Raw genomic sequence first — 16,830 nt, forward strand, 5'->3', positions numbered from 1 at the left:
GAAAACTAATTTCTACCAAGAACACTAGAAAAATTAATCTCTTGTGAACTATGTTAAGGTCGTGTCATATGATTCAAATAAAATTGAGTTTGTAGGGTACCGATCGTGGTTGATATGGAAGATATGAAAATTTTGAGTCACATCTCGATTTATAATACTTTACATAATTTGTTTTTTTTTTTTTGGGTTTTAGAGAAAGAGATGCAAAATTCTTATTACGTGAATGTGACCTATCTCTGACTCATTTTTGTCACTCGCATTCATCATTTGAGCTAACTCAAAGACTTTCTGCCTCTATAAAGACAAATTCGTCTTTTAAATCAAGAAAAAATGGTTTGTTTATACCTTCTGCTAGAGGCATTTTAGGTTACGAAGTTTTATTTTTGTTATTAATTTGCAGTTATTATATGATGTGGTATACCACATAGGATTTTCTTATTGAAATTTGTAGAGCTTAACTTCATAGTAGTCCTAAACAACTATACAATACAGTCACCAAAAGGTTTAGCATTTTAATCTAATTGAGGAATGATATTTAAATTCTTTAAAAATAAACTTAACTATGACTTTCTCAGACCTGTAATATACATTCTTTCGTTGCGTTATAAATTATATAGATGGTCTTACTTGAATTACTTTTATTACAAACGACAGAAATAAAAATTTAAGCTTAAAAATACATAAAAGTACAGGGGAGAATAAAAGAATGTGAACAGCATTACTAACAATAATACTTTCATTTTAATTATCATTATATTAGACAAATGGTGGTGTTATGCATAAATTTTTTACCTTCTGACACTTTAATTTTTGACAATCGAATCGAATAAATTAAAGAATATAAATTAACAGTATAAACTAAACAAATGGAACGATTTTTTGTGTTACTTTGTTAGTGTTTATTTTATAGTGGTGAAAAGGAAAGAATGAGAGTGTTGTTGTAGTGAGGAGAATCTAGTTTGGTGGCTGTTGTTATCAAACAAATGAATGGACGTTGATGACGACGTAGTGGTCCGGATCTTTTCCATGTTAATAAAGCGCCACAATCGTGTCTTTAGTTGTTCCTTTTTATTTTTAACTCTTATTTTACCTTTCATCGAGGCCGAGGCCCAACAACGCAAGGCAAGGCAAGGCACATATTCTTTTCATGTTTCCACTTGCTGCCGTTGGATCCCGACTATCCCGACTGCTTTTACCGTCTTTTATATCTGAATTATGATTTAATGATATTTTATAAAGTAATTTAAAAGTTAATAAAAACTTTATTGTTTATACTAATTGTATTTTTTCTTTCACTTAATCAATAAAACATTTGTGTTTATTAGGCATAGGCTAATGTACCAGTACGTCTATTGTGACTTCCACTACAAGAGTCAAAATACGAACAAGAACCCATAGAATTCCATAAATCTCTTTGAAAAATTCTAATCTATAAAACGACAACCAATTAAGTGCTTCAATATATTTACTAGGAGTAAGCACTATTGCTTGTTTCCAATACTTGGTGGCTTGATCGAACCAAGCCTCTACAATTTCGGAATCTCCTTGTTGAACGCCTTGTTTTCCCTAGTTGGAATAGGGGGTAAATAATTTAATCCAAATTTCCTGAAGGATTGTATTACAAAGAATAATTAGAGGAATTGTATCAATATCTGGACCTTATTGTATATAAATAAAAAGAATTTTAAATAATAATAATAATAATAAAATTCAGGGTTCTTTTCTTGTAATTCCTTACATAAGGATTCAAAAATTACTGGACCTTTGCCTACATAAACAAATTGTTGATAAAACTCCAAAATGACTTTTCTTTTGACCCAATTTTTTTTCACAAGTTTTTTTTTTTTATATTTTTTATACAAATAACATGAGTTTTAAATCATTATAAATAGTTAGAACTTGACTCTTCTATCATTCCCTCTTTTTCTTTCTATAAATGTCACATGGGCATCACCCTATTGTAAATATTGTAGGAAAAACAGAACCAACAACATTAGCGTAGGCCTTTTTTTCTTTAAATGCATTCTTTTAAACAGATGAACCGAATTGCAACATTCAACAGAAAAGCATTGAATTGAAGCTTTTGAAAAATGAAATAAGTCATTTCAGGACGATGTTGTCATCATATTTAGGAAGTAACTTCAATTGAATATCATTCTGAAGTATCGATTCAAGAAAAACATATTCGCTGTTGCCGAGTAATCTCAAATATTGGAGGAGGACCGGTGTGAATCATATAAAATAGAATAGGGTATCTGTTAGAACCAAATTTACACACCACCAACCAACTTAATATATATATTTTAAAACGGTTTTATGAAATTAATACGAAATAGAGAGTCGTTGTATGAAATTAAATTTTTTTGTATGAAGTTGAAATTAAGTGAAAAATTAAGAGAATAAAATGTAATTTACCCTTATTTTATTGTAACTTTTTTCACGTCTTCTTTTTTTTCTCTAATATCTTGAATACTCAATTAGTAAATAAAATTGGTGCTTTGAACTCTCAGAATCTATACGCAATTCTCCCATTTTTGAGTATCGCTTATAAAAAAAGCCCCAATGCTCAGGTGGCTACCATCACAAATAGAGAAAAACTAAGCTATATTTTTAGACCTATTTTTAGCTACGCTCCCTCGAATTTCATTTTGATCTCACTTTACAAAAACTAAGCTATATTTTTAGACTCATTTTTAACTACGCTCCCTCGAATTTCATTTTGATCTCACTTTGCTCCTATAACTTAAAACTCATCATTTTAGTCTCTGAAACTCAAAACTCGTTTTACTTTGACTTGTAGACTCTCTCTTCTCTTTAAAATTTATAAGTCGCCTCCTAAACATATGTGGGACCCAACATCCAATAAGACTATGTCATATGTGCAATAAATTTGATTATAAATCTTCATTATGCGTTAACATTTAACAATAGAGAATATTAAGTAAAAAAATAAAAAATTGAAGAGATGAAAAATAAAAAATGATTAGCCTACTACACCCGCACTCAAATCAAACCCACATAAGAAATTAATAGATGTAGGCAACATTGAGAGAATTTTGAGTTTTATAGAGACGACTTCCAAGTTTTAGAGAGCAAAATGGGATCAAAATTGATTTACAGGAGGCAAAGTGATGCGAACTTTGAGTTTCAGGAAGTAAAGTGACGACTTTTGAGTTATAGGGATCAAAGTGAGATTAAAATCGAGTTTCGGATGGCGTATCAAAAAAATAAGCTAGATTTTCAGTGTGCTAACACGATGTCAAGTGTTTCAAAATTTTCACATAATTTACAAATTTGATTCAAGAGGCTACATTAGGCTTGGTTTGACACACCATATAAAGCACTCGATGGGCCTAGTTATACGGAGCCAATTATTTGGTGCCCCAACCGGATAAATAGCCACCTGACTAATAATCTGGCCCCACCTAAATAATACGCTTCACAACGGATTTGGATCCTCTCCTGATCCTCCTGACCCATTATCATAGACCGTCGGATTTTTATCCAACGGCTACAATTATTATAACTTTAAAGGGATCCCTCTATTTGTGGTCGTTGGATAAAAATCCAACGACCCACGATGATGGATCAGAAGGATCCTCTCCATTAGCTAGCTCAGGAGAGGATCCAAATCCCTTCACACCTGCTAAATAGTCCACTCCAAAGTGTCTGTATAATTAGTCGACTCCATATATAAAACGCCTGCTATGTTCAATCTTCTTCTTCTCCGGCCGAAGCTTTTCTTCGTCGTCTTCTTCTCTAACCAAGTTTTTCTTCGTCGTCTTCTTCTTCTTCTTGGTGGATTAATTCTAATTCTAATTTGTACTGTTTATTTTAACGAAAAATCACATTTTTACATTAAAAAGTCAATCCTAATACAATTCATTTTACCTTTTATTTCGCCCTTATCGTTAAAACTCAAAGTTTTCATACTCTTTTTCATTAGTTTTCCTTATTTTTATTGCAGCACCAATTTCAATACAAACATTTTGTTTTTTGTTTTTTCATGTGCATCTGAGCTTTGTACTCTTCTGAGTTGAGGGTTTTAATTAAAGTATAAATCTTCAATCAAATTCGATATTGATTTTCTTTTTGGTAATTACGGGCCGTTGTGGCCATTACATTTTTGAATGCTAGATTTTGGAGTGGATTTTATTGAATCGGGAAACATGTTTCCTGGAAATTGAAAATTTTTGGAATTTGGAGCTTGTATTGTAGTGTTCTTCAGTAATCAATGGATGATTGCAGACATGAAAATGCGGGGTATATGTTATCTGTTTTTCTGGATTTCGCGGAGGAAAAGGTTCTTGTAGAGTGGTATGAGAAACTAGGAGGTTAGGTTCACTGGATTGGAAGGTCCATCAATGGGGTTTACCGGTGGAAAAGATATGAATAAAGGAAGAGGACAACCAGGGTTTTCCATTTTCAATCCTTTTTTTTTTTTTAAATTATTGTCGGTGCAATGGACAAACAAAAAATAACAAAATGGAAAACCTTTTACAAGCACAATATTAAATAGGTGAGTCTTTAATTCGATAATGTACCAAACACCTGGTCAATTTAGTCAGTAATTATCATATCCGACTGAAATAATCAATGCAGTTCGAGTTGCCAAATGAGGTCTGAAATATTTTCCCTTTTTATCTTGATCATTAGTTGATAATTATTGATCAATTAACTCACAATAAGAATTGGTTTTTGGGGTTTATTATCTACATTCTCCTTTTTACTTCAACAAATTTCTCTTAATTTGCGATCATCAGATCAACTGAATTGGAGAATATCAAATGACATAAATTAACAAGAGGTGTTTGAGAAAAATGAATGTATGGATAACACACCCCTTGGTTTTACTGCAATTAGCCCTAGCACATAACTAGTGTTTATCTCAAAATGCACTTCAAGTGCTTACTCAAAAACACTTTCATTAAAAAAAATAAAACATTTTCAATCATTGTAAAAACAATTTCAAATGTACACATAAATTGTTGGCATTATTTACAAATTTTTCCGCAACTTGTAAAATCCTCACGATTTATTTTGCATCTACATGCAAAAATATAAACGGTCAGATTTCACGTCTTTTCTAAGAAAAATCAACATAATGAATGATTCAATAATATATGTATTTACAATACGACACTGTAAGCCTATGTATGTGAGGCAACATGCATGTGATTTTTAAGGAATTTATGCATTATATATCTATTTATCTTATAACACGTAAATTAATAACTTATCGTATAATTGTAACCGTAAAATCTAAAATCTTTTTGTGATTTTAGGACAAAGCCAAATGGGCTAAGTTAACGTTTTGTTTGTTCGTGCTTTTCTTAGTTTCTTTTGCTAAGTAAACGTTTTGTTTGTTTGTGCTTTTCTTAGGTTATTTTGCTCAGCAGACGTTTTGTTTGTTTGTGCTTTTCTTAGTTTCTTTTGCTGATTAGATATATCCACCGACTCTCTATAGAACGAGGATTCTCTCATCTCTTAATCGCTTTTCTTTTTCTTCTTTTATACTTTAAAAAGTTACAGTTAAATCACGTTAGTATTTTATATTAATTTTTTTTATAAAGAAAATAAGATAAAAAATAATATGTGAAATGAGAAAAAAAAAATGAAAATAAGAAGGAAGAGAATCATACTCCTCTCTCTGTATACCTCTCCCCTTTTCTTTGGTGTGGATGGGGGACATGCACACGCCCAATGGCATATGCTTTCTCACTTTTATTTGTCACTTTTTCTTTTGTAATGGTATTTTTGTAGGACAATCAATACAATGCTATATGTCCTTCGTATACATAGTTTCTAGTTCTATAATACGAGTAAACAAATTTGTAAAATGATCTTCAAAATTGGTATAAATCCTCATTTTAATACTTAAGATTTGAAATTAATAGTGGTTTCTGAGTTTGTTTACTGTTAACTATTTTGGTCTTTTCTTGAAAAATCTCTGTTAAATAAGGATCAAAATGACAATGTATTATCAACAATATTAAACATTGGGTCAAAAAGATTTGACCAAAATTGAGGGCATTTTGTTATTTTTTTCTTATTTAACAAAGATTTTTTACGGAATAACCAAAATGATTGATAGTGAACAAACTCATAGACTAGTTTTATCGATTTTAATTATCAGTGACCAAAGTAAAAAATTATGTCAATCTCCAAATGCCCTAAGGCTGTCTAAATTTGTGCTTTTCAATTCACTCTCTTCATTTATTCTTTTATACTATTATTCAATGCTCCAAAGGAATCATACAATTAATATTTGAATTTTTTGAAAAATTCTTTTATATAACGATATATTTATATTGAGAATTGCAATACATAAATTGATATCAAAATCGTAATATTCAAACCAAAAGACTTTTTATTTACTGGGCTGGCAAAATACGAATTGAAATTTAATACATAGAGATTAATGTAAGCATCTCAAACCATCCATTTGCATATTATTGTTTGAGATTTAAGATTTTAGGGTTATATTTACTAGATTTGAAAAGCTGAAAGACTTGTCATGGTGCAGTAATCTCAAACCATCCATTCTCCACATGAATTTAACAGTTCACATCAATGTAATCTCCACAAAACAATGTAGACGATATGTTCAAGATGCTTCAAAAATCCATTTTTTTCTCACACCACTTTTTCCAATTCTCACATTTGATGTAGTTCAATAACTTGCACCATGCAATTTAGGTTCTAATAAGGAAAGAAATATTCGACTCCTTACATATAATGAAAAAATTCGTAAAATGTATCTGTGTATGGATTGCAGGTATGTGAATGATTGAATTGTAATAGTCACTATCTAACGTTTCAAACATTGATGCATCCTATAAAATAATGCATAATGCCACTATCTTAGAGCATATATATATATATATATATATATATATATATATATATATTTTTTTTTATTGGAATCTTGGATGGTAGAGTTTGCTTCTGACATAGTGTAACGGTTACAAACTAGGAATATGACCAAAGGAACACTCCTTAATCACATAAAATTAATTGGCTCTTTTAGTTGCCAGGAGATCCTATTGACCGACAATTTTACTTGCTGTTTGAGTTGATTTATCTTTAAAATGGTGATTGGCTATATTTTATTGTTAAAATTTAATCACGGAAGCCCTAACTGGAATGAGGATTCTCTTTGGATTCTCTTTGTGAGGATTCAGGAGATGTTTTAATTGTATTCGTTTGTTGTAAATCGTACTGGTTAGTTTTTATCAGATACTATTTGTGTTCAATTTTAAATATAAAATTTAAATAATTTCTAACCGTAAGATATACGATAAACATACATCATTAATGAATTCCTGAGATCCTTACAAAATGAATCCGAAGAGGATCCTCGTTCCCCTAACTGTACCCTTTAAATCATCGAAAAGGCCAACTCTGTGACAGCATTAACAAACAAAAGAAAGGAAAAATAATCGAGATAAATTATTAATCATGGAATGTGCTGGAGGCAAGCGAAGCAGTGTGATTTCTTTGCTACTTGGGGGCCTACTGGCTTGGAAGCAATAGTAGGCTCATGGTTAAGGACTTGATTTATTAATTAATTAGTGAGGTTTAAATAATTAAGCAACAGAGTTTCCAAGAGGAATTAAGAATATCCTTTAAAGTTTAAACAAATAAGCAAATGTTACTAATTAATTAAAGATTAAGGGTGTGGTGGTGGATTGATTTGTGATTTGGAGAGATTATTCAATATGTTCGGAATACGAGATGGTACGCCAAATGTCATTATACAAGTAGAGAGAAGCTTTTATTTCAAATGTCATTCCACTTGTATAATGACATTTTACGTATGTGGTTGTGTTTGGAACACACTAAAAAATTTAAAACGTGGTTAGGGCCGTCTTCTTCAACTTCATGCTTCCCCAATTCCTTACTTTAGTGTAATTAGAATATCGCTTGCAACGGTCAGAAGCCGTAGTTATAATTGCCAATGTGAGTCCAATTTCCATTGAGATAGAAAATGAAGTTCACTCGCCATATGGTACATAAAACCCCACCTAGCTAGAGAAGAACTTAGCACAAGCCGTTGTGTGCGCCGGCTGTGTCTTCATCTGTTTAGGTGACAAGGTGATTAGAATCCGGAGAAAAATTTAACACAAACTATTATATGCAACGATTATATCTGCATCTCTCATCACATAACGAGATGTCTTATGCATGCAAACAGGACTAATTATTCATGTAATTAATGTGGAGTATAGAGGTTCTAATCTCATATGCCACGTCAAGCATCTAGCTTTGCTTCATTGCCATGCAATCAGAAATAAAACAAGCACCAAGGTTTAATCATTAAAGGTCTAAACACACACGTCAAGTATGTCGCATTAGATCATAATCTTTCGTTTATTTTCAGGTGCATATATACATTATTAGAAAGATAGATTAATTCACAAGATTGCAATTGCAAAGTAATGTGTATTTCCACCATTATGCTTAAATGATATCAAGTAGCATAGATTTCAAAGTTTGTGAAGTTTACACCACATAATTCCTATTTTAACCACATAATTCCTAGTTTAAAAGAAAACATAAGTAGATATGTGTACGATCCAGATTGGATTGGTTTCACCCTAAAACTAGAACAAACCAGTTAAAACATAACGATTTGATTTGGTTCAGTTTTGACCAAAAATACTAAGAATAGAGAACCAAAACAAAATGGTAAACCCAACAATAACAAAAATTCAACAAATCATTACATACTTTTCTTATTGCACATCAAATCATTCTAAAATCCATCATCAAAGTTTAAAGTTTAACAACTAAAATAATTACAAGTCAAAGATCTTTAATGTTCAATTAACCTTCAAATTCATCGTTCTTGCATAGTTATTAAACAGTAAAAAAGACAATTAGCAGAATTGATCACTTTTTGATATTTTGTTGCAAAAAGGATTCAGGTGTCATTGTGTCATTGTTGTGTGATCGTTATGTTATTGTTGTGTCGTCATTCTATGATCAATATGTGATCGTTAATTACAAATAATCATTTATGCATGTCAAAAAGTGATCATACCTGCTAGTTGCCCATAAAAAGATACTGTATAAAATAAAATCGTTTAAATACCATTTCGTAAGTGGTCAATCTGTAATCAAACCAATTCATTCAATTCATCTTTTAAACACTTTGACTTTTTCTTTCGTGAAAAACAAAGCAAACCGGTCACTATCGTCCGGATCGGTCGGTCTGATTAGTTCGGCCATATTGATGCCCACCCTAGAAGGAATTGGATGAAAATCGTGTAGGAATGAAAAAAATGGTACAATAGTCAGAGTTGGGCCATAAGAAGGGAGAAGGGTAAGAGCCCACGAATCAGTTCAGTTTGGTCCATAATAATTTGTGATAGAAAGTTCACTTTGTATTTTAATAATTTATTATTTAGTGTTAACTACAAGAAAATATATTTTTAAGCCCAGGAACTATTTGGCACTGAAAAATAGTCGTATTCTAATTACTATAAGAAAACCAAGGTTGCCACTATTACGGTATAATGATATTCCTTTTTATTTATATGAGAAATCTTAGTTCGATTCTCGTCAAAGTCGAATTTGAACCACATTATTGCTAGCCTATTGTGAGACTAAATCTATTCCTCCCCCCTCAGTGTAGATAAGATAATATCATTTGTTTTTAAAAGAAAAAAAACCAAGATTAGGCACCAATACTTAATAACAATTTAATTGACAAAAAAAATATATATATATTATTAATCTTCCAAAAATCTAATTTTGTACTCCATATATTTTATATTAAAAAAAATCTCTTACGAGCAATTGACAAATAAAATTTTGAATTACCAAAAATAATTTCCAAAAAATAAAATAAATTAGTGCATAGCGAGTATTTTGAAGTGCTTACAATGGGTTGTACACTCATAGTGATTGTCACATGCAAGATAAAGGGGTTGAATTAATATTAAGATCAGGCCCAACCCATTATCTTTGTGCAGGCCCATTTCAAATTGGAATCTTCTTCTTCTCCTCTGTTATCTCTGGCCCCACTAAACCTGTGCCCTTTTAACTTTTGTTACCACATGATAATGGTCCCACTGGTCGTACAACGATAACGGCCATCTTCACTCCACTCCAATAAAAGTAAGAGTTAAAAATCTCTAGGCAAGATTAGATAATTTCGTTTCATTAGTTTAATTACTTTGCTCAAAATAGTCCTAACAAAAAAGTCCTTTCTAACACTATTTTGTTATGTATTTCAACAATTCGAATCGTCTATTTTTTTCATATTATCATTTAAAGATCATTTTTGTAAAAGATTATCCGACTCCAACAATATTTAATCATTAAAACATGCAAAAATCTGTAATCAATTAAATAAAGTTTATATGGTATGTACAATACAATGACTAAACAATTAGGGCTAACTAATTTTTACGTAGATAATTTTTCAAAGAGAATTTAGATACTGAATGGTTTAGAATGTTAAATGACACTAAAAAAGAATAATGTTTTTAAGAAAGTCAATAATGTAGAAAAAATGTAGTCATATCTTAATAGTTTGCAAAAAACTTATAATCTTTTGAGGTAGTGGCGGAGCCATGAAAGGACCAGGATAGTCTCAGGCCCATCATGACATTTTTTCAGTCATAAAAATTTAGTGTTATGCTTATGATTTTCAAGGTTTTTGTAGGCTCAGGCCCAATTCCAACATTTTTACTTTAATTTATTTCTGTTTGATTTGAGGTTGATAGCTCCTATGTAGTTTAGGCACTGAGTTGGTTGTGAGTTTTGAGGAGGACTTTAGTCTGGGGATCAGTGGAGGAGAGGAGAAGAAAGTTAGAGAGGCTTGGGGTTTAGGTATAAGAAGAAGATGATGAGATGACATCATATCAAACCCGAACAACGTTGGTCAGTTACTCATTACATGATAGAGTAATTTTGGTAAGTTTAAAAAAGCGTTTCAGATTGAGACATTTAGACTCTTCCTAGGCTGAAATTCTAACTCCCTGCCCCTGCTTTGAGATATCATATACCGTGAGTTTTTAGCCGATGAATTTTAATCATTTAATTCTTAACCAAAAGTTTAACTTCAAAATATATAATACTCGGGAGAATGCTATAATACATTCCACGTTCAAGGCAAATAAAGACAAACATGTAAAATTATGGAGAGTGAATCTGCAGAGGGGGCAGACGGGGCAGAGGGACAACTCTGTTAGTTGGGTCTTGGACTCTTGGCCCACACGTCTAAATATGCCCATAGGTCGAAGGACAATTCTACCCCTGTGTTAATTTTTGGCTTGCTTTGACTCTAAGCCAAAATAGTCTGCTTCCGTAGTCTTACTGGGCAGTTTGGTCTTTTCACTACAAAAGCACCATTTCGCTTTTTTTCTACAACACTACCAACTCCAACAAGTAGTGTAGGAAGGAAAACCAGAGAGAGAGAGAGTTGAAGGATCTTCAACTGCTACAATGTTGAAGAAGAAGATGGTGTTCTTCTTTCATCTTCTATTTCTCCTTTCTTTTGGTGTTTCTGGTAAGAAAAAGGTTCAACCAAGTTCAAATAAATCTCACTTTTTGTTATTAAAGTTCTTGGTTTTTTATCTTTTATTTTTCTGAAAATTTTCTGGGTCTTTATTTTCTGTGCAGGTGAAGGGCAAGACTCCATTGTTTCTGTACAATCTGCAGATCTCAGTGAGGTTGCAAGCAGCATTTTAAAGGCAGAAACTTGGCTCAAAACCCACGTCCTTGCTCACTACCCTTCCACCCCCATCACCGCCATTGTCGTCGGCGGCGTTGGCGGCGTCCCTCTTCTTCTCTGCCGGAAAGAGCAAGAACACACTCTCACTCTCATCCTCCCGGCCGTCAAGAACTTGCACCACTCCCTCACACGGTGGGGCCTCCAGGAACACATCAAACTCTCACCCGCCTTCGCTCCTTCTTGTTTCGACAGAAGCTCCGATATCTTTGGGAAATTTGTGAGGCCTGTCCTAGATTTTCTCAAGGGAGCATCTCAAACTGTCTCTCCAACGTTGGTGTCTTCTCACTCCGAAAGCCTTGAAGACTTTATGGGCGTTAGCTTTAACTTTGACGATTATACTGTCCTTCTTGACAACTCCGGAGAGAGAAAACCCAGTGGCAGAAAGCTCTCTGCGGACCCCTTTCCAGCGAGACCGACGCCATTGCCTAAAGTTTCAGAAACCCCACTTCACTCCACTGTTGGTCTCTCTGTTCCCGCCAATGTGGCTAAAAATCCTCATCCTCCACTGCCCCAAACTGCCTCTCCGCCGCTCCAAGTTCCTTCCCCACAACCCCGAAGCGCCGCCTCTCCGCCACCACTCCTACTGCCTTCCCCAGAGGCACAAAAAGCCTCTCCACCACCACTCCAAATAGCTTCTCCACCAGATACGGGGTTCTCCTCAGCCCCAGAAAGCCCTCCTTTTGTTGATGATTCCCCTCCGCCGTCCCCTGCCACATTTCCACCCTGCAGGCCGACACACGTGCCGCCTCCTACCCCAGCCCCTCAGACTGCAGTGCACAACAAGCTGTGGTGTGTGGCCAAGCCAACAGTTCCTTCAGACACTCTGCAGGTGGCAATGGACTACGCCTGCGGAGACGGCGGTGCTGACTGCTCGGAGATCATGCCGGACGGCAACTGCTACAGCCCCGATTCTGTTGTGGCACATGCTTCCTACGCCTTCAACAGCTACTGGCAGAAGAACAAGAAGACCGGAGGGACTTGCAGCTTCGATGGCACTGCAATGTTGATTAACAATGATCCAAGTAAAAAAGCCTCTTCATCTCCCAATTTTGATTAGTCTGTAAATGTTCCTCTTTTGCAAGCTTGCTGATAGGGAGTGTTATCTTTTCGATTGCAGGTTATCTTCAGTGTCGATTCATTCTCACCTGAATGCAGTCGGAGCGGAAACTGAGACTGGTAGCTCTTCTTCTACGATGGGAAATCAGATTCTGAGGTGACCTTGTAGTTTTTCAGCCATTAGTTTATGTTACTAGTTTAATTTAGTATAGCATTATTTAGTTCCAAGTAATATCTGGTTTCTTTTGATATGTAATCCTGCTCCTCTTGCTATAACCGGAGAGATTCAGCTTACCCGTCCAAACATCGAACTTTTGGTTTTCTGAACGATATGTTTGTCGCATGATCTTGCAAAACCGCAACATAAAATACCGCAAGCACTGACTCGAAGCTAGAGTCGTGTGCGGTCAAAGAACACGGCAGATAAAAGGAAGAGCTCAATCAAAACTTAACCTCCCAATGTAATAAGCAGCCTGGAAGCACATTGAATAAAAGTGGTGCTGCTGTAAGATAAGAGTATATCATCGCATCAAACAAATGATCTAAACAAGAAAGTGTAACTCTACAACAGATGCAGAATCCAGCATCATCGGCGTGATGCAAAAAATTTCGGATCTTGAAACCGAATGCGGCATTTATCTCATAGCATTCACGCTCTGCAACTATTTGATCCGTTTGACAACATAACGTTGATCGAAACTTGGCTTAAGTAGTAAAAGGAGGTTCAATATTCAGTACTACATACACATTCATTCGACAATGTGAAAGCAGAAATTGAAGTCATCAACATTCGTCGTCGTTAGTTGTACCGGCTAGTGCTGCGGAACTTCCAATTTCACCATCATCTGAAACTTTACCACAACCTTCATTCTGCAAAAACGCACACAATCAGACAAACGGAAACATAATAAATAACTACATGAAGTAACAGCCAGGATTAAAACAACAAGTATCCACTCACTTGAGGAAAGATCATCAACGGAAAAGATTAATGTTAACCTTACATGCTGACTATATTGGTACTTTATTTCAATGCAATCTTATAATCCCCAAAGGAAATACTAGCCCTTGCCACACGCCTAGACCCCCCATTCCCACTACGTGGATTTTTTTTTTGGGTGAATTTTTTGTTTCTTTTTGACATCCTAATGGGATAAGAGTAATTTGGATACAACCCAACCTTCACCGTTTATATATATATATATATAAAACAAAATATACAAACAACTCAGATCATTTAAAATAGTTGGTCCAGATTCCAGAACTACGCAACATATGTAAGCAGAAGTATAGGACGACAGAATTAAGAAAGAACTGTACCTTTTTAACTTTACCATGAGCTGACATTATCTCATAAAACTTACGCATCAGCATTTCTTCTTCGACCTGCAGATTGTACAGCAATCTAAATTAGATTGTTTTTATACTCGGCACATATGAACAAGCAGGCATATTTTAATTCAGAGTGTTTTAGAATTGGTAGAATGAAAAACAACCTTCAGTTGGTGCAATTCCTCAGACATTGATATTTTAGCTTCCGTAAGGAGCTCATTTTGCTTCTCCAAATGCCTATACACAGAAAATAAACCAAAATAAACTTACAAAAAACAAAAGTTATACATATCAAAATTAAATTTCATGTAAAGAAAAGAGCGCAGGTTCCAAATGAATGAAAACGCGACCGAATTGGCCCTAGCTATGCTTCCGAACGGAGTGGAAGAAGGGAAGAGTATCTTGAACTAGGAAAAGGATCCAATTGACTTCAAAAGAATTGAACAAGGAGCCGTATGAGGTGAAATCTCATGTATGATTGAAAGACTTACTTCAAAATCTCTCCGGTGTATCTAGGGTCCATGTTAATAATCTGTAATTCGTAATCCTAGATGTTGATGTGAGCTTAAGACAAAGATTGAGAATTTAGGGACCTTTGGCTGGGTCTGTCTGGTGTTGTTTTGGACTGGGTCAAGATAATTTGGCTCTGTCCTGCAAATACCAATTAAGCAAAGAAAGGAAATCAGAGACAGATTCAAATGGAACTCGAACATAAAATCCAGCACTAAGTTACTAACAGAAAATACTAAACTATAACACCATCACACAAGCTGACGGTATGACTTAAAGAACTATGATGAATTTACAACCCAAATCTACACAATAAAGCAAATGTACCACAAAAGAGCTGACACTAGGGTTCATGTTCAAATTTTGAAATCCTAGTTGCTAATGGGTGCACAGGACAAGGAGTGAAATTAGGCTCCTTTAGGTACACCAGACCGGTCTCGATCATAATCTTGTATTGAACTGAATTGATATATTTTTAGGTTGTCCGGTAAACACCAATTAATTACAGAAGAAACAAGAAATCAAGAGCTATCCACGCATGCGATCAAATTGTCACTGAGAAACAAAGAGTTTCTGTTACTGTTGAATCAGTTAATCTGAGAAACCAAGCAGGAACAGAGCAAGCCTACGAGGTACAGAAAGATGCAAAACAAAATGATCAAAGAAAAGAAACCATACAGTACCGTTCACCAATACGAAAGTGTGTTCCGTATCTCATGTGATTTAAGTGTCTAATGCCAAAGCTGGGAGAAACAAAAGAAGAGAATACTGCCAGACGGTGTTCAATATCCGATACCAATTTTTTAGCCATTTGATCTGTGTATCAGCCTGCACATTTTAAATTCAAATGAAAATTGCTAGTGCTAAGTGCTAATGGTATGCTACCGTACGTCCTGGCTCGCTATTGACTTACCATGAAGAATCATGACGGTAAAGGTCACCTAGATGGTAGAAGATATAGAAATTCATGAGCTGCCAGAATATAAGCAGGAGTAAATAAGTCCTCTACTTGAAGATGTAGAGTTTGACCCGGAATATTTTCGGTCCATATTTAGCGGGGAAATGTTGCTCGGTCCATGATTAAGCTGAAGGGACTGTCAAAAAAATTCGCCTACTTCAATTTTACAGTTACACATTTCCTAATGCTTTGTTTGAAACCAAATGCAATCTCAATTCCCAGAACTATTTCATCCAATAAAACATTACAAATTCAATCACAAGTTCATATCAAATGCTAACACCAATTCAAGATTAGCTAGAAAGTTTCAGTTCATATCCAAAGTTTTTAGGATTTAAACAGCACGAGATCATCAAAGTTATAAAATTGCATGCGTTGATGAAGAAAACAATGGAAACTTAGCACAATTTTGAAGGTTTTATGTAAACCCTAAACCCTAACAAGTATGATATCAGGATCCGAAAATCTAAAATTTAAAAAAAAAAAAAATCAGAATTTGCTTAACGACTAAAGGTATTAAAATAATCACAGGAATTAAAAAATATCATCAAATCTGAAACTTACCAGCAGATGGGCAAATGCGCCTCGACGGCGGCTCAAGAGTATCGACGCAACCGCGGAAGGAATTCGACGACTGGGAGGGGAACGCTTGACGTTTGAGGAGGTATTGGGCCTTACAAGTCAGGGCCTTGTCTTTCTTTCTCCAAGTTAACTGAAAAAGAGGGCCCATATTATTGAGGTGTACAACCCGGCCCAAACCTCGCATGAGCACGAGGAATTATAATCTAGTACATGAATACCACGTGGATTCTGATGGTTTGTGGTTGATTGCACACATATGACATGTTTATACGTATTGATAATTAAGAATAAAAGTTTTGCACTCTGATAATGGTGGAGAGTATGTAAATCATGATTTTGAATACTAATTTGAGGCTCATGACATTCTACTTGAGACGACTTGCCCTTAGACATTCCAATAAAATGGTGTGGTAGAGGGTACAATTCGACATATTCTTGAAATCGCACGTGCTTTACTTATTGGATCACATGCTCCTCGTAGTTGTTATTGTTTTTTTTGTTGAATCGATTGCCCTCTAAGGTCTTGAATTTTCAAACTCCATTGAAGACTATCTACGTATGGCCCCTTGCCATATGCTTTAATGCTTTCTTTACAAACAGTTCAGATTGTTGATATCAGGTTCCGGTTAACTGAAATATGAGTCGA

The 16,830-nt window shown here is 34.5% G+C and overlaps 2 protein-coding genes across 5 annotated transcripts; one reads left to right on the forward strand and one right to left on the reverse strand.

Moving 5' to 3' along the window:
* The first annotated feature begins 11,366 nt into the window (after window positions 1–11,366).
* On the forward strand, window positions 11,367–13,106 carry LOC125473003 (glucan endo-1,3-beta-glucosidase 13-like). Its single transcript, XM_048575213.1, has 3 exons — window positions 11,367–11,521; window positions 11,635–12,768; window positions 12,864–13,106. Exons 1-3 carry the CDS (start codon window positions 11,458–11,460, stop codon window positions 12,893–12,895), a joined length of 1,230 nt encoding a protein of 409 aa, XP_048431170.1. The 5' UTR covers window positions 11,367–11,457; the 3' UTR covers window positions 12,896–13,106.
* Window positions 13,107–13,416: 310 nt separating this feature from the next.
* On the reverse strand, window positions 13,417–16,298 carry LOC125473004. Of its 4 annotated transcripts, none has more exons than XM_048575214.1 (7): window positions 16,167–16,298; window positions 15,558–15,738; window positions 15,328–15,472; window positions 14,626–14,785; window positions 14,299–14,371; window positions 14,123–14,188; window positions 13,417–13,672 (listed from the first exon to the last, which is right to left on the reverse strand). In XM_048575214.1, exons 4-7 carry the CDS (start codon window positions 14,655–14,657, stop codon window positions 13,586–13,588), a joined length of 258 nt encoding a protein of 85 aa, XP_048431171.1. In that variant the 5' UTR covers window positions 14,658–14,785; window positions 15,328–15,472; window positions 15,558–15,738; window positions 16,167–16,298; the 3' UTR covers window positions 13,417–13,585. The 4 variants fall into 4 exon arrangements, with proteins under 4 accessions (XP_048431171.1, XP_048431172.1, XP_048431174.1 ...); XM_048575215.1 differs by having other exon boundaries at window positions 15,323–15,472; XM_048575217.1 differs by lacking the exon at window positions 15,328–15,472.
* Window positions 16,299–16,830: the final 532 nt, after the last annotated feature.

Source organism: the organism of the source record quoted next, unplaced genomic scaffold (assembly GCF_019419815.1).
Source record: "Pyrus x bretschneideri cultivar Hongxiangsu unplaced genomic scaffold, Pyrus_bretschneideri_v1 Contig8, whole genome shotgun sequence".
Lineage (NCBI taxonomy): Eukaryota > Viridiplantae > Streptophyta > Magnoliopsida > Rosales > Rosaceae > Pyrus > Pyrus x bretschneideri.